The 16,230-nt window shown below is 39.6% G+C and overlaps 4 protein-coding genes across 5 annotated transcripts; 1 reads left to right on the top strand and 3 right to left on the bottom strand.

Moving 5' to 3' along the window:
• Positions 1 to 1,957: 1,957 nt before the first annotated feature.
• On the bottom strand, positions 1,958 to 3,065 carry Cp7Fc (Chorion protein c at 7F). The gene is made up of 2 exons (XM_044395547.2): positions 2,994 to 3,065; positions 1,958 to 2,934 (listed from the first exon to the last, which is right to left on the bottom strand). Exons 1-2 carry the CDS (start codon positions 3,060 to 3,062, stop codon positions 2,092 to 2,094), a joined length of 912 nt encoding a protein of 303 aa, XP_044251482.1. The 5' UTR covers positions 3,063 to 3,065; the 3' UTR covers positions 1,958 to 2,091.
• A 1,496-nt stretch (positions 3,066 to 4,561) lies between these two features.
• Cp7Fb (Chorion protein b at 7F) lies at positions 4,562 to 7,377 on the bottom strand. Of its 2 annotated transcripts, XM_044395680.2 has the most exons (3): positions 7,002 to 7,377; positions 6,312 to 6,372; positions 4,562 to 5,067 (listed from the first exon to the last, which is right to left on the bottom strand). In XM_044395680.2, exons 1-3 carry the CDS (start codon positions 7,351 to 7,353, stop codon positions 5,037 to 5,039), a joined length of 444 nt encoding a protein of 147 aa, XP_044251615.1. In that variant the 5' UTR covers positions 7,354 to 7,377; the 3' UTR covers positions 4,562 to 5,036. The 2 variants fall into 2 exon arrangements, with proteins under 2 accessions (XP_044251615.1, XP_044251614.1); XM_044395679.2 differs by lacking the exon at positions 4,562 to 5,067 and having other exon boundaries at positions 5,136 to 6,372.
• A 997-nt stretch (positions 7,378 to 8,374) lies between these two features.
• Cp7Fa (Chorion protein a at 7F) lies at positions 8,375 to 11,031 on the bottom strand. The gene is made up of 4 exons (XM_044395472.2): positions 10,902 to 11,031; positions 10,364 to 10,552; positions 9,294 to 9,388; positions 8,375 to 9,036 (listed from the first exon to the last, which is right to left on the bottom strand). Exons 1-4 carry the CDS (start codon positions 10,956 to 10,958, stop codon positions 8,493 to 8,495), a joined length of 885 nt encoding a protein of 294 aa, XP_044251407.1. The 5' UTR covers positions 10,959 to 11,031; the 3' UTR covers positions 8,375 to 8,492.
• A 2,705-nt stretch (positions 11,032 to 13,736) lies between these two features.
• Positions 13,737 to 14,933, top strand: LOC123003144 (sepiapterin reductase). Its single transcript, XM_044394756.2, has one exon. The coding sequence runs from the start codon at positions 13,934 to 13,936 to the stop codon at positions 14,753 to 14,755; it is 822 nt and encodes a 273-aa protein (XP_044250691.1). The 5' UTR covers positions 13,737 to 13,933; the 3' UTR covers positions 14,756 to 14,933.
• The last annotated feature ends 1,297 nt before the right edge of the window (positions 14,934 to 16,230 follow it).

Raw genomic sequence — 16,230 nt, 5'->3', positions numbered from 1 at the left:
ATATAGCCGCAAAATTGAAAATCTGCTGTGATAGTCCGATCGTAATGAGTAATACACCAATCGAAAGGTATTGCAAAAACTTAAAGGATTGCATACCAAGACTTTAAGAAAATCAATTGGCTTGGGAGAGAGAGCGGTGAAAGTGAAAAAGTGAATATTTCGAAATTTGGAGCTGTCGGGGCCGGTGGGGATAATTGCCCCCTCTCAATGCTTTATTTGTATTCCTTTTGAAAATACCCGTCGAATGAGGGGTCATTTGTCAAAATCCGACGCTCCGTTCAAAAGTTATAGCCAAAATAAGATTTTCTTCGTCTTCCCAAAATGAAAATTTAATTCTGTTTGTCAGTTTGTCAGTTTGTCAGTTTGTCAGTTTGTCCAAAACATGTTTTCTAAGTTTTGAAAATTTGATATGACGTTCATCACATCGATATAAAAAACTTTTGTTCTACCACTTTTGGAAAAACTCGCTAGTTTAGCGGGAAAACAGCTATAAGTAGCTAAAATTCGGAAAGCCGTAACTTCTATACTACTAAAGCTACAGACTTGTGCTGCATCTCGTTTGAAAGGTATTTTTAAAGGCTATAAACGCCATTTATATGCAATTTGTGTAAATGTAATAGTTAAAAAAATATGAACAAAAGAAAATTTTTTAAAACTTTTTTTTTAGCTTTTTTTTATTTTTCTCAAAAACGGCTCTAACGATTTTCTTTAAAACTTTAAACTGTATAGCACTTGAGATTCCTTAAATTTTGGTATATAACACATTACTGTAAAAAGTCACGTTTAAAAGTTATTTTTATACGAAAATAGCCACTTTTGCAAGCTCGAACTACTAACGCTCCCTGAGTATTGAATTTTGTGTGAGGGTATCCGAACTGTATTTTAGGGTCATGGAATCAGTAAATTTGCACTTTAGAGTTCCATATAGGAATCTTTTGTTCTACGACTTTTGGAAAAAGCCGCTACTTTAGCGGGAAAAGGCTAAAAATAGCTACATTTCGTTAGTTTGTAAGTTCTACACTACTAAAGGTACAGACATGTGCTATACCTCGTTTAAAAGGTATTTTGAATTACTTCAACGCCTTTTTAACTGAATTCGTTAAAATACAATAGTTTAAAAATTATGATTTATGACCAATTTAAATTTAAATGTTTATATTAGCACCTATGAGAGCAAAAGTAAACAAACAAAAACTTCTGATATCAAATAAAAACACCTCTTAACGAGGTAAAAAACTAGTGACGATCGCACCTTCAACATACAAAAGTTCTGATATCAACATTTGTGACGAAAAATTATTACACTCGTCATTAAATAGACTTTCTAATATTTTCTCATTCGGCACGCTGCAATAGAAAATGCCTGTGAAGGGAAAAAGGCTGGAATAGTTTGCTAGGGCGGGCCGAATGAGAAAATATTAGAAAGTCTATTTAATGACGAGTGTAATAATTTTTCGTCACAAATGTTGATATCAGAACTTTTGTATGTTGAAGGTGCGATCGTCACTAGTTTTTTACCTCGTTAAGAGGTGTTTTTATTTGATATATTTAATTGAAACAGGATTTCTTTTAATAGCATTAAATTTGAGTTAATAGGGTTTAATATTATTAAACATTACCTTCTTCATACATGTTTCATAATTTTCTAGTATGTAGATTTTATATCTTGTTTACTTATGTTTGGAAGCATAGAACCTAAGCTTAAACTGTAACTAAAATTTAAGAGGTGGATATTTTCGTCTCAATTGTATTTGAAGATCTTTGAAAGGACCCAATGATCATATCTAAAAAAGTCTTAAGAATAAGGCAACAACTACCAATTTTGTAAATTGTTAATACAAATGAGTCACTGAAATTGTTTTTTTTTTTGATAAGCCTAAATGATTTTATCGTTTAAAATCGAAACACAACCACTTTGTTTGTATTTTTCGTTTTATTCTTGTAGTAATTTCCTTAATCTCAGTGTTTGTGTGGTTTGTGTTGTGTTGTTTTGTGTGTAAAGTGTGTGTTTTTTTGGGTGGGTGTGGCTCAGGCCCATTTATAGAACTCAATGGACGGAAGACCGCAAGTCTTTTTGCTATACATATATTTTCAGAGACCCCGTTTGTAGAGAAGGTAGGTGAGATCTCGGGTGGGTCGACTGCCGTAGTCGTTGAAGGGCGACTTAAAGTTGAGCTGGCCGCCAAAGGAGTCGACCTCCTCGTCGTGATTAGGTCGATCCTCGCCAGCGGTTCGCACTGCCGGTGGATTGGATTGGGCGGCGTGCAGCTGATCCTCGCTAGAGTTGATGATATAACTCTGGGGCTTTGCCTTGTAGGTGTTTCTGTGCTGCAGTGTTTGTTGTTGTGGATATTGGTGGGTGTGGCTTTGTGGGTGTGGTCGTGGTGCATAGTGTTGTGCGTGTTGTTGGGCGTAGTTATAGCGCTGCTGGGGAGGATGTGCCCGCTGCTGTTGGCTGAGATACTGCTGTTTCATGGTCATGGCTCGGCTGTCGAAGCCCTGCCGATAGGCTGGTCGAGATTGCTGAGGCGCGGCAGCTCCACCGCCGGGTCGCTCGGCACCCGGCAAGTACTCATGATGCACCTCCTCGTGGACTCCATTCTGGGTCTGGTTAACCAGACGATTGTACTCCTCGTTGGTGCCGCCCACCTGCAGATGGATGGCATGCTTGAAGTCATCGCCCAGGTGCTTCAGCCAGAAGCTCTCGTCCACCTCGCCGGTGGTGTAGATCCTGGTGGTCTGGCCGCTCTTGGGCCGACCCACCGCCGTGCCCGTGGAGGCCAAGACATCGATTACATCGTACTGCTCCGGAGTGCCCTGCTTATAGGGTTCCACCCGGGCAGCCGAGCGATCGGTGGTCTCTTCGAGCGGCGGACCCGAAGTTGTGCTCCCATTGTAATCCTCTTCGACGCTGGGCGTGGACTCAATTGGATTCTAAAGGCATAACAACTATTTATTATAATATAAATTTAGTGAGTTTATTTTAAACCCACCTCTGCGTTAATAACGACCTGCGTTGTGACCAGCAAAAGCAGCATGGGCCATCTGCCGACGGCTGCCATTTCGACTGAGGGCCCCGGCTCCCATGGATTCCATTTAAATACTCCCAAAAGCAGCTCAATTCGACCAAAAAATAAAAGACGTGCCGGGACGTGATCTATAACCAGATATGCCATATTCACTAGATGTCTCATCCACGAATCTCCAGCGATCTTGATGCGTCAGAGCCAAAAAAAAATAATATGTGAGAGAAATAGTGAGCCAGGGTCATTTGAATTCTTTAGTTCTACTCAATGGGTTCCGAATAATCTTTGGGTGGGTAAGATGGGTGTATGTGCCATTAATTGGATGCTGTAGAACATTTTTGACATGTCCAAGTACAAGGTCATTTAAGGTATCATTCTAGAAAGTTCAGACCAAGACTCCTATTTTACATCTTTCCCACTTAACTAATTTATTTCTTTGAAAAAGTTTTACCAATCTTTACTCGTATGTGTGATATTAAATACTCTCCTTGTTTTAAAAGTTTTTCTAATGAGTAATATTTTATTCCTGTATTAATTCTTTATTTTAACCAATTAAATTCAAAATGTAAAATTGTAAACATCTTAATAAGAAAAATAATTAACAATTTTTACTCTTTACCTCTTTATATTGACATTAATGGCCATTGTTTCTTTAAAAAAATAAATCATTTTTATAGATCGAAGTAATTCTGTGTTTTAATCAATTAAATTATTAAAATTCAGCTCCAAAATACCAAATGTAAAATCGTGTAGATCTTAATAAGAAAGAAAATTAACCATTGAATTACTCTTTACCTGTTAATATTGACATTAATGGTCATGGTTTCCTAAAAAAAGAAAATCATTTCTATAGATCGGAGTAGTTCTCATTTTTAATCATAATTTATTATTTATTTACATCGAATGAGTCTTAAAAACGCGTCTGGAACTATTTTGCTTATGTGATCACGAAGCTTATAGTGTTTTTTGCCGCTTTTAACCACGAGTCTCTTTTGGCGTCTCAATAGTATGCAATCACAAGAATTTTGTCGCTGAATGATGAACCATTTGTTTATATGGAGCAAAAAATATTTAGCCATTGACAGATCGTGATAAATGCGGGTAAACAAGCGTTAACTGTTTTATTTTTGGTAATATACACATAGTTGATGCAGAGACTTTAATGATAAGAAAATATCTTAATTTCCACCGTACATTCACTTTATAAGAAGAATTGTAACTGCGTGTGGACTTAAAATAATTGTATAATTATTTATTTTGTTTATAAATTAATGAGCAGTTTTATGAGAAGTCCCATAAGACAGTTTTTATTTTTTTTTTATGTAATATGTTAATATGAAATATTTATTATGACTTGCAAAATACATTAAAGACATTACAAAGTGGTATAATGACATTAAAGCCCTTACAAAATTGTAATCATAATAACAAGAGTTCATGGTTGTAAGAATTAATGTGACAAAGATAGGTTTTTGTTGAATTCACTAATAATGTTTAAGGAAATTATTGTAAAAATCGAATAGAAGTCGTTCAAGTGAATGGTAAAATAGTTTTTTATTAAATAAACATGAATATGAACGTGCCAGCAAATTGTTAGGATTAACCACCTAGCAAAAATAGTATTACAAATGGCAGAGCATACTTTCAGGGGCATCAAATAGAGTAAAATAATCCCTCCCCATGATTATAAATCAATTGTGGATCCGTAAAATCATTGAATCGAGCATTATTCAAGCAAACACTTTATTAACCTGTTAAATGGGGCAACTTCTTGAAGTGCCGACAAAAGCGGAAGACGTAAACAGAAATCGGAGGTTGGAATCGGTTGAGAATATAGTATAGGTAGGTACATATATATACAAGCGAATGGAGACCCGAAAGCAGAGTGCTCCACTGGCCTACTTTCGGCTGGATTTTAAGCCGAGCTCAGCAGATCGACGGGTTGAGTTGGTTTTGGCTTTGGGTTTTGGGTTTGGAGTTCGGTTTTCGCTGTACGTAAGACCTCTCTTCTCAGTAGCCGTAGCCCGCGTCTTCGCCGCAGCTGCAAAGAGAAGAAAGACGAAGACGGTGAAAGAAACGCCACAATGTTTTTTCAATTTATTATATTCTGTTTTTTGTTATGTTTTTTTGTTTTTAAATACTAAAGCTAGGTTTTTTTTGGGGGTTGGGGTGTTCTAGAACCAGGCCCTCAGGTAATCCGTTATGGGCGGCGCACTATAGGTGTCCACACTGTAGCCATTTTGGGTGTGGCTATTATAGCCATACGTTTTGGCCGGCTGCCTGGAGTAATCCTCCCGTAGGCTCTGCTCGGGCTCAGCGGCCTGATCGAATCCCCAGCCGCCCAGGCGGCCATCGATGAGCTTCTTGAGGAAATCCGTTGTCTGCTGCCTCTGGACCGGCTCCGGATCCACCAGGCTGCCCTCGGTGGAGTAGTGACTGTAGGCCGGATGATTGTACACTATGCCGGAGATAATGCTGTCCAGCTGCGAGTCGGTTACGTGCTCCACGGGATAGCCACCGCCGAGACCCAGGAGCGGTGTGCCATAGGATCTCCTCGTGACCGATTCCAGGTCACCGGCAAACTGCAGCGGCGTCGAGCTGTACTCCTGCGGATCCGGCACCGAGGTGGTGGACAGGAGGCTGCGCAGCTGCGAGTCATCCACGAACTTGTAGTCCTCCTGACGCGACGCCAGCGGCGAGGGAATCTGCAGCGGATAGTAGCCGAAGGCGGCCCGCTTGGAGGGAATCGAATTGTGCTGCTGCTGCTGCTCTGGGGCCTCCGTGTGCTCGGTGGGCAACTGGGTGGAGTGCTCCTCCTCTTTAGGCAGTGGTGGTGCCGCCGCTTCCATCGCCCCACAGCCCATGTGGCACTGGCCGGGCTTAAAGTCCGGATTCAGGGTCTCCGGCATGAACTGGATTATCTCGGGCGCCGTGAGATCTACCTGGGAGCGCTCCTGCTCGAGAAGATCGTACTCGCCCTTGATATCGCGCTTGCGCAAACGACGACTCATCCAGCTGGGCTGGGTTTTCTTGGTCTTCCGCTTGGATTTCGGCGAGGCAGCCGCCGGCTGTGCGGACTCCAAGGGTATGAGCCCGAAGAGCTTCAGCTGCTGCTTCTGCTGGGCCGGAGTCAAGTCCTTGTGGTAGAGCTTCACGAAGCGCGGCGGACGCTCCTGGATCTGCTGCTGGCGCATCAGTCGCCGGCGGAGCAGGGAACCCGGTGGTCGGAGATCGCGGCGACGACGAATCGCGTTTGGCGACCTGATCGGTGGAGCTACTACGTACCTGGGCTTTTGGCTGGAGCAACTGGAGCAGCTGCAGGTCGACTTGTCCTTGGCCTGGCAATCTGGAAGGAGAGGGGAGGCATTATATTTAAGATATTATAACTAAACCATAATTAAATGTAAATAACTATAAGCGTAATTAAGAAAAAATTAAAATATTTATAGTTGAGTTTTTATACTTTTACTTTTCAATGATATTTATTTATATTGATAATGATAGAAATACATTTAAATCCTTCTTACTTTTATTTAATATCTAAGTTTTTTATTAAGGTTTTGGTCAAATAAAAATAATAACCATTAATGATTTAAATATTATCATATTAATGTATTTATTTGATTAATTATTCTCTGGTTAAGAAAAAATATTCCATATTGTAAATGTAAATTATTAAAAGAAAAGTCTCAAATATTATAAAGAAGGATTTAAAAAGAAAGTATATATAAATTATATACATTAAAGACGCAAACAAAGACTAAATAAGATAGATTAGGCAAAGGGAGGATTTATTTATATATTACTGAATTAGAAAACTATCTAACTTATTTACTTATTTACATTTAAGACAAAAACAAAGTCTAAAAAAATAGATTAGGCCAAAAGAAGGTATATTCCATATTATATATTTTATTAATTAAGAAAATATCTAACTTATTTATTTATAAGATCAATATAAGGCTTCCCACTTACCCGCTTTGTTGACTGTGATCCGGTCCACCTTGGCGTACAGCTTGGAGGGATTGCTCTTGGGCGGTGCGGGAGTCCTGGGCTGCTCCACGGTGAAGTCGAAGCTGTAGCTGATCTTGGCCTTCGTCTGGACGGGCTTCTCCACCCGATAGCCGTACTCGCCGCCCCCGTACTTCTTGGGCTTGGCGGGACTGGGCACATTCAGTTGGTAGCCCAGCTGCGTGGGACAGGCGCAGCTCTCGCCCGTGTAGACCACCTCCACGGGAGTGGGAGCGGGAGCAGGAGCGGCGTGGAGCTGGGCGACGAGGGCCAGGCCCAGAAGAAGGCTCATCATCATGGCTATTGGGTGTCGCATCTTTTAGATCTTCTCGGTTGTCTGCCTTGCTGGCTACTAGCCGCAGATCGTTCCGCCGCATTCTTTATATCATCTCGCCCAGCTCGGACCCCAATGCACTTGACTTTGGGCAAGGTCTTCTTCCCCAGAGACGCCGGCTGGCCACTCTTTGGTTTGTTTTTGTTTTCGCTGACCTTTTCAAATAGTTCGCGGGTCATGTTTTCCGTCAAAAGTCATGTTCCCGACGTTCGCCGCTTTCTTCAGTGTCGAGTGTCTCGAAAAGTCGAGATCCAAACGCCAAACCCGCAATTATCCACAGTGGAACCTCGCTGAAGAGTGCTGCCATCTTAGCCATCATATATTAATTTGTTTTTTTCAATGGTAAAAATATTTACATATAAATAATACTTTTATTTTTGTATAATCCTCTAAATTAGTTGAAAATGATATGGTTTAACCTAAAAAATATTTTCCAAGTGAAAATCTATTGTTCATGTTAGATTTAGCCAACTGTATTTATGTAATTCATAAAAAATAAAAAAAAAATATGTCGTGGGAATATTTTAAAGGCCTAATGGTGCTGTAATACTTTTCTGATACAGCTAATAGTTTAATTTATAATTTAAATTTGTTTTTAATTTTTTTAGGCTTTCTTTACATGGTAAAAATTCTGTAATATTTTGTAAGCAAATTACCTTGTTTTTTATCTAATTTATTCGTAAGAATGTGAAGCCACTTAAGCGACAATTAAAACGTGTCTTAGTGCTTTGTTTACACAAGTGGGGTAATCCACAGATAGGTAAATAAATTAAATACCTATATTAAGAAAAAGATCATTTACAAACCGTTTATGTTTTAGTCTTACAAATATTTTCTCAGTTGAGGCTGAAAGATAATCATCCTAAGCACGAAACACTTCCCATTATATTTAATTTCATTTTTATATGATACCCCAAGCCTGTAATATTCCTGATAAATATTTTTTAACGATAGCTCTTTAAAATCTAATTTAAAGATTCACAAGAAAACCTACTTGGCCACGCACTTTGTATAAATATATATTTGTAACACTAACTTAGACAGACATCCATTCATTCCCCAGCGTATATACACATATTTACAGACGGAAGGATCGGTGTTAGATGGTATTAGTTTGTGGTTCAGTAGTAGCCCTCAGCGGACTCCTCTCGTTTGGCCTTCCGGTACGAGGTGATCCTGCCGGGCTTGAAGCCGCAATCTACGGACACTTTGCCGGCCACCTTGCCGTAACCCTCGTCGGAATCCTTGGAGTCCTTGGAGTAGGCGTAACTGGAGCGGTGGGAACTGGTGATCTTCTTGAACTTGGGGTTCTTGTACTGCTCGGTTATGTAGCCCAGCTGCTTGTAGGTGAGCTGCGGCGCCTCCTCATCATCGCTGGACGCCTCCTGCTCCTCCTCGGCATACTCCTCCTCCTCCTCCTCCTGCTGCTTGGTCACATAGTTGCGCTTCTTCAGCGTGATCACCTCGCTCTTCAGCTTGAAGAGATTCTCCTCGGGCACGTTGGAGAATACCACCTTCTTCTCGCCGTCGACGGGCTTCTGGGCGAAACCGTAGGCCAACTTGGCCTCCGGCACATTGATGGCCTTGCCGGCCTGGGCGGCCAGACTCACGCTGATGGGATCTGCAGCGGGACTGTTGTCCTCTTTCTTCTCCGCATAGTCAATTCTGCAAGAAGTTTGGGATTAATTAGATTATATCATACACAGAAAAAAAACCGATATGAAATAGGGTTGTTTCTACCTTATTTCATATCAATAAAAGATTCAAACATATCAACATGATATTTTATCATATCATAAAAATACAAAATTTAGTATTTTTTGAGCAAATAATATAAAAAAGAGATTAACATAATCTTTGTTCATATCAAAATGATAACTTGATCTTTTAAAAATATTCCTACTAAGGGGTATACTACTCACTTTCCGTAGTATCCAGATCCCGAGACCGAAGAGGAGGCGTAGCTGCTGTCCGAGCTCACCTGCTGGCACGAACAGGTGGGCTTGCACGGCGTGGTCTGTGTGGATTGATCAAATCGAGAGGGAGAGAGTTCAGTTTCGGTTCGGGTAGCTTTGGGGGTATCTATCTAGGGTTCTATCGCTTCGCATAGCTCGGCTTCTTGGCAGCACGTACGCGGCGATATATGAGGCGGTGTATATATGTTTGGATGACGATGCTGTGGACTGATGGATGGTGACGCAAAGTTGGGGCGGTGATGATAGTGCCGCCCGATGCGGAAATTATGGTTACTGCAGCTGACGGGGGGGATGACGATGGATGATTATAACTGTCGAAACTAATGCTAGGTCTTATGATATCTAAAGTTATGATGGGTATACTATCGATACAAAAATATTGCCATTTATACAATGCTCTTAGTTAGAGGCTTCTCCTTATGATTGATTTAAACGATTATCGTATAAAAATAATGTAACTAATAGAACAATTACAATTGAATTTACATCATATAAGGTGTATCTTATTGGTAATCATTAACATTCAGATTTCTTTAAGGTGTGGAAGCGAAAGGAAAAATTATATCACTAAAATCCAAAAGATATGATCTAGAAGTAAGGCTTAAAAACCTACTGTCTTCTTATTTTATGTTCTTTTTTTAGAATCCTTATTTGGAAATCATTATAGAGATTGTGAGCATACTAGCTTTGTAGTTTAGATAAAGTTAAGATCTGTGTAAAGACAGATCTTTTCCCTTCTTGTTAGATGATAAGTTGAGTGAATTAACGATCTGGTTAGGCGTCACTGGCTATGGGTATGTGGTATGGGTTGTCTATGCGGATTAGTCACTGGTTACTGGTTATAGCTGATAGCGATGGCCCGAGGGGCCCCTCTTGAAGCAGTCGATCCGCTCCAGACGCTGCAGCCGCTCGGCCAGACGCTGGGCCGCCAGCGTCTTGGCTTCGATGGCGCCCTCGAGCATCCGACGGCCCAAGAGGTTGTTGAAGGCGTTCATATACTGGAACAGCTCACGTACTTTTCCGCAGGTCTTGGGCAATTGGGCCGGTTCGATTAGCTGCTTGCTGCACCAGCAGTTGTCGCCGATCGGCGAGAGGTTCACGTCACTGGGCTCGTAGTACCGGGGCTTCGGACGGATCACCGTGGATCCCTGGCAGCTCTGGCAGTAGTCCGTTCCCTTCTCGGAGCACACACATGCTGCCATTATCTGGAAGATTAAGGGGAATTGTTAAGCAAAAAATTGATTTACAAATATTTAATAAAAATAAAATGTAATCTTTGTAAAGCATTTACACTCTTTCTAAGTATACTTGTCTTGACTTTATTTCCAGCTTTCAGCTTTTTATCTGAGCTGAATAACATCTCAGGAAACTTCCTTCATCCTTTTGATTTCACCATAACAAAAGCAGTGTTGAACAGTCCATTAGAAAGCTTGCTTCATCCTGAGCAACCCTTACACTTGAGCAGTGTTGATTAACTTCTTAGGAGTTGCCTCATTCACCTTTGCACTTTCACTCTTTTTTCCACTCATTCTTATTTATTTTTCTTATTCTTACCAGCTGAATGCAGTGCATTCCCATCACCAGCGAGAGAAGAAGCTTGCAGGCTAGCATTTTGTAAATGTTCTTATCGGATCTGTGGGCTCACTCTGTTCTTGGCTCGTTAAAAGTTTGGACTGACTGTGGGAGCGGTCCACACGGCTTATATAACCGTGATAAAAGCGAGAAGATCGCCGAAAGCTGTGCTCTTGCATTAGTTTTCCGCAGCTGTTGCTCTCGATTTGCCTCGAGGTGAATGAAATCTTTGCTCTTCATTCGCGCTAAATGAAATCTTCTTGGGGTCACTTTCCCGTTGAACGACCTTGATCGGATGACAGGGTCAGGTTCAGGTATAGCCTGTCTTTGGACACTTTCCATTGGGTCCCCACCCGCTCACTAAAGCTGCGCTGCCCTACGTGCTTCGGTTTGAAAGACCCACTTGGTTTTGATAATACCCCTAAATCAACATAAGCAAACAGATGTGATGCCATTCCCACTGCTGAATTCCACGAACTTTGGGCGATACGATGTGAATAGCCAACAATGAAATTGGTATTAAGTATAAAATTGCAAACTTCTTGAACCTAAAAAATATTAGTCATTCAAGATGTTCTTATCAATTTGTACAAACTTAAAGCTATCATGATGATTTAAGATTTTTGTTGTTGATTTTTTAATGATTTTTTAATTAAATTATAAAATATTAGGAAATATCTGCTAAACAAATTTAAAAAAATGAAATGTAACTTTTTACCATCTTAACTATATTTATCAATTTAAGATTAATATAGTTAGGAAATATATTTTAAACAAATTAAAAAAAAAATGAAATTTTACCTTTTACGATCCTAACCATATTTATCAATTATTTAATTGGAAGATCTATTTAATAGACCTGGTCAAGTTAAATAATATTCTTAAATTAATATTCTTCATACTTCGTTCCCGAAATTTCGATTTGGGGAATTTTAGCTGTATAAATAAAATTGCGATTAGAGGTCCGTTCCGTTCCCGATTTTTAAATAGGTCAGCGTCATCTCGAAACGACCCGGGAATCGGGAGCAGACTTCACAGAAATAAATTTAGGCCATTAACCTAATTAGCGGCTTGTTATTGTTGCGGTTTTTTAGTCAAAACAAAAAATTTTGGCAAAAAACTCAATCTATGGAAAGCGAATCGTAGAGGCACTTCCACTTCCTTTCCGACCGATAACCGTCAAAACAATCAGTAGTACATTCCTGTCCAAAAAACCCACATGACACATCGAATTAACCACGTTTTCGATTCGTATCTTTAGCCATGCGATTTACTTGATGTTTATAAACGACTTTTCCCCGAATAAACACGTGTTACACTAATCGATTAGCTGCCCATCGAAACATTTACAAACACAGATTCACAAGCAATATTATGTAATTGCAAATTCAAATGCATTTCATTTTTCTATGGAAGTTCAACGACTGAGTGCGATAACCTGTTGCGCGATTCGAAAAATACATACGAGTATTTCTTCATATGTATAAACATTTTATTAGACGATGGACTTACGAGCAAAATGTGTATTGTTGAATATTAATTTAATTAGATTTTTTAAGAACTGGGAAAATTGCTGGGAAAGTTTCCATAAGCTTTTATAGTTTTTACAGTTGTGGTTAATATTTTAGCACAAGAAACATTGAACCTTTATAAGAAAATGCTTAGTAAAATGATATGAAACAAAGTTATTTACTATGAAAATTACAAAATTTTAAAATAATAATTTCTTTTTAATATGGTTATGTGGGTGATGTATAATATATTATCATTCAATATTAAATTTTCTTACCGATGGCTATGAACATTTTTGTCTTATAATATTTCCCGCGTCTGTTTTGATGATTCCTCACTATTTATTGTTGCCAACTGATTTGTTTACAAAAATCTATGGTTAATCTCTTCCACCGAAAAAATAACCTTGGCTAGACGCCATATCAGAAGAACTTTCTCAACCCCAGATGACGATCGATCAGCTTTTCGTCTCATGGAAAGCAGGGGCAAAGCAAGGGGGGGCTTAAAATAAAGCTTAAAAATCTTGGTAAGTTTGCTATTTCTCGACTTTTAATATGTGGTTTTGTGGAACATATAAAAAATATCCATCATTTTCAAGCCCTAGCTTGAATAGTTACAAAGAATATGATTATATTGAAAATGCTGCCGCAAAAAATATATATATTACTATTGTATTCGAGTTAGATATATTATATTGTATTTTTTCCAGGGACCGTAAATAACAGTTATTTGTGATTTTTATTTTAAAAGGCCTACTGAGATTTGTACAAGGTTTTATCAACAATTTAACTGGTTTTTATGCACTTTATAGACATGAACAAATAACAATTAATTTGCTTTCCAGATTTGTTGAAATGCATATACTTTGTGGACAAGAGTAAAAAGAACGTTATTTTTGACGTTTAAAACTTTTTCTTTTTAAAATAAAAATCACAAATAACTGTTATTTACGTTCCCTGATTTTTTCTGAAAATATCGTTTTATATTTCGCTCAAAATAGAGATAGAATTTCCTTATTGTTTTGATGTTAATAATAAATAGGTTTCCGAAGTTCTGAGGCTAAATAATTTCCTCATTATACGTATATTCATCAGGTTCGCCCCTGCCGTAATATTTGGACTCCACTCCCCTCCGGAGGTCTACCGACGTGGGTCTGGTTTACGGTGCCGAAATCCCACCCATTACAGATGGTTAATGGCTCGGCAACAAGTCCAGACGCCTGAACCCGGGCTTATCAGCCGGTTGGGTTGTATAAAAGCCCCGGACTGACATCCCCACGAGCTCAGAGCGTTTCTATATACGGAATCGGAACCCCAGTTGCCCAGCCGAGTATATATGTATACTTGGCCCATCGGAATCTAGCTTATCAGTCGTTCGAAACCAAGTCCAGCTGGCAAGGTCCGCTGAAAATTCGGCAATAGTACAGTCGTACGCCTCCAAGTGATCGCAAGTGGAAAGTTCCTCAGTTCTAAATATCCCTAAGGAGCCTTAAAGTCGAAATAATGGCAGCAAAGAGAATGGATTTAAATAGACGCACCTTTTTGGTGCTCAGCGGCAGCTCGAATCCCCTGGGTCAATCCCTGGCCCTGGAGTTCTGCCGGCGCCTGGCCTCGGGATCCGTGGCCCTGATCCTGGACGAAGATCAGGAGCAGCTGCGCAAGCTGGAGAATCAACTCCAGAACGAGCTGAAGTCGGAGAACGTACGGGTGACGACTGGCCAGCTGGACAAGAGTCAATCGAACGGAGTGCAGCTAATGGAGCAGGCTCTGAAGGACCATTTCGGAGGTCAGCAGGCCGACCAACGATTCGAGCGTTCGATAATCCTGCACAACGAGGGCCAGGCGGCCACCCATGTGCTCCTGGAGCCCCAGAGCACCGGCGACTGGAAGGCCTATGTCCAGCAGCAACTGTACGCCCCGGTGGCCCTCAATCAGATGTGGCTGCAGTCCAAGTATCTGGAGAAGGTGGAGAAGCTGGCCGTGAATGTGACCTCCTCCCTGATGGTCCGTCCTCTGGTCCACTCTGGACTCCTGTGCTCCTGCAAGCGGGCCAGGGACATGTACTTCCGGGCCATGGCCGCCGAGGAGCATCGCTTCGGTGTCCACGTCCTCAGCTTTTCGCCCGGTCTGATGGCCACCCACGAGAGCCAGTGCGATGTGAACGGCAACCGGATCAATCCCGGCGAACTCGTGGCCTCGAAGCAGCTGCTCCAGCTGCCCAGGATCCAGCCGCACCAGGCCACGCTCAAGCTGATCAACATCCTGGAGGAGATCTCCTTCGTTTCCGGTCACGATGTCGACTACTACGACACCTTCGTTTTATGAGTAGCACCGTGGCGGTGGGCTGCGTCCCCGATGGACTCGGTTCTGAGTTTGGCTGACGATTCGGATGCTGTTTTTGATTTGATCGCCTTGGAAATGAATAAAATCTGGCCAATGACCCTGAATTTAAACCTGAAAGTGCAAGAAAACCCAGCACATGAACAGGAAAACGAAAAACAAACCTATACTTTTTATTTGGGGAAATGGGTAAAGAATGGGGAAAAATGGGGAGTTATGATCTCGGAGATTAGATTGAAATAGAAATTTACTTTTTCATATTATTCTTTAGGATAATTAGAATATTTTTTACTATTTCTATTGATTAAAAATAGTTAAAAAAAATATAAAGTTAAAGCAATATTCCTGCTTTAAATGTTTTATTATACTTTATTTCCTAAAATTAAATTATGAAATCAATGTTTAAATACGCTCAATTAAACAACTTAACAACGTTAATGATCTGACAAGCATACATTTTGAAATACAAGTTTTAAATATATATAAGTTTTAAAATATATACAAATGTTCATTTGAAAATATTCAGGCAATTCAGTAAACAGGCAATTTTATTTAATTCAGTTGATGAATCAGCTATATATATTTATATAGGGAATACATTTGTCATAGCTCGCCACACAAAATGATTTTCAACCAACCGCCTCAGAGATAAGGAATCGAATTATACGGATAGACACGTGTCCATGAATATGTACGTATGTATTATGGAGTGTTGGTGTTGCCGGGTCGGAATCGAAAAAGAATTCTTTATGGGATGCCTTTTGATCCAGGATTTCACTTTACGATGTGTTTTTTAGTGTAAATATGTACTGGTCCTGCTTAAATTTCGTTTAATGTTTTAAATAAATCATTGAAAAATATAAATGGAAAATAGGGGAAATCTTTCAGATGGTTAGATAAAATATTTTCTGTTTTTTCAAGGCAATCCTGATAAACTGCTGATACGCATATGGAAAAACCTATTGCTATGAAAACTACCATTATCATTTATTATCATTATTTGTAATTATGCAAATATTTATTTGTTTCATATTCAAGGCATACTTTTGGGTATTCCTTTTGGCTACAAATGTTGCAAAGCTTTCACAATCAGTTTAAAAACTATTAAAAATAATAATCTTTTGTAATTGAACCTTCCCTACAATGTCGTGAAGCTCTCTAATCAATATGTGTTCATCAAATAATAATATTACGCAAGAATTTTAAAATGTATTTATTTTACAATGTTAAACCAAATACATTAGAATAATAGATTATATTGGACTTTGGTTAAACCGAATATATAATTCTGCTCCCGTAAAAATGAAAAACAAGTAAAGTAATATTTAAAATGGAACTGATCTACATATTTGTGGTTTTATATGGTTTATAAACTACTTTAATATAATTTAAAAAACTCCCTTTAATTTCTTTGAATAAATACTATGTACAATTTATTTAAATAAATATTTAGTTAGCCT

Source organism: Drosophila takahashii, chromosome X (genome assembly GCF_030179915.1).
Source record: "Drosophila takahashii strain IR98-3 E-12201 chromosome X, DtakHiC1v2, whole genome shotgun sequence".
In the NCBI taxonomy this organism is placed as follows: Eukaryota; Metazoa; Arthropoda; class Insecta; order Diptera; family Drosophilidae; genus Drosophila; species Drosophila takahashii.
This window is presented reverse-complemented; position numbering and strand designations above follow the sequence as displayed.

What these genes read in the sequence shown, in the direction of transcription:
- Cp7Fc (XM_044395547.2), bottom strand. Translation starts at nt 3,062, where the DNA reads ATGGCAGCCGTCGGCAGATGGCCCATGCTGCTTTTGCTGGTCACAACG. An exon ending in AGGTCGTTATTAACGCAGAG is followed by an intron (nt 2,935 to 2,993) that starts GTGGGTTTAAAA and finishes TTATGCCTTTAG; the next exon opens with AATCCAATTGAGTCCACGCC.
- Cp7Fb (XM_044395679.2), bottom strand. Translation starts at nt 7,353, where the DNA reads ATGCGACACCCAATAGCCATGATGATGAGCCTTCTTCTGGGCCTGGCC. An exon ending in GATCACAGTCAACAAAGCGG is followed by an intron (nt 6,373 to 7,001) that starts GTAAGTGGGAAG and finishes CTCTCCTTCCAG; the next exon opens with ATTGCCAGGCCAAGGACAAG.
- Cp7Fa (XM_044395472.2), bottom strand. Translation starts at nt 10,958, where the DNA reads ATGCTAGCCTGCAAGCTTCTTCTCTCGCTGGTGATGGGAATGCACTGC. An exon ending in GAATGCACTGCATTCAGCTG is followed by an intron (nt 10,553 to 10,901) that starts GTAAGAATAAGA and finishes TTAATCTTCCAG; the next exon opens with ATAATGGCAGCATGTGTGTG. An exon ending in GGATCTGGATACTACGGAAA is followed by an intron (nt 9,037 to 9,293) that starts GTGAGTAGTATA and finishes AACTTCTTGCAG; the next exon opens with AATTGACTATGCGGAGAAGA.
- LOC123003144 (XM_044394756.2), top strand. Translation starts at nt 13,934, where the DNA reads ATGGCAGCAAAGAGAATGGATTTAAATAGACGCACCTTTTTGGTGCTC.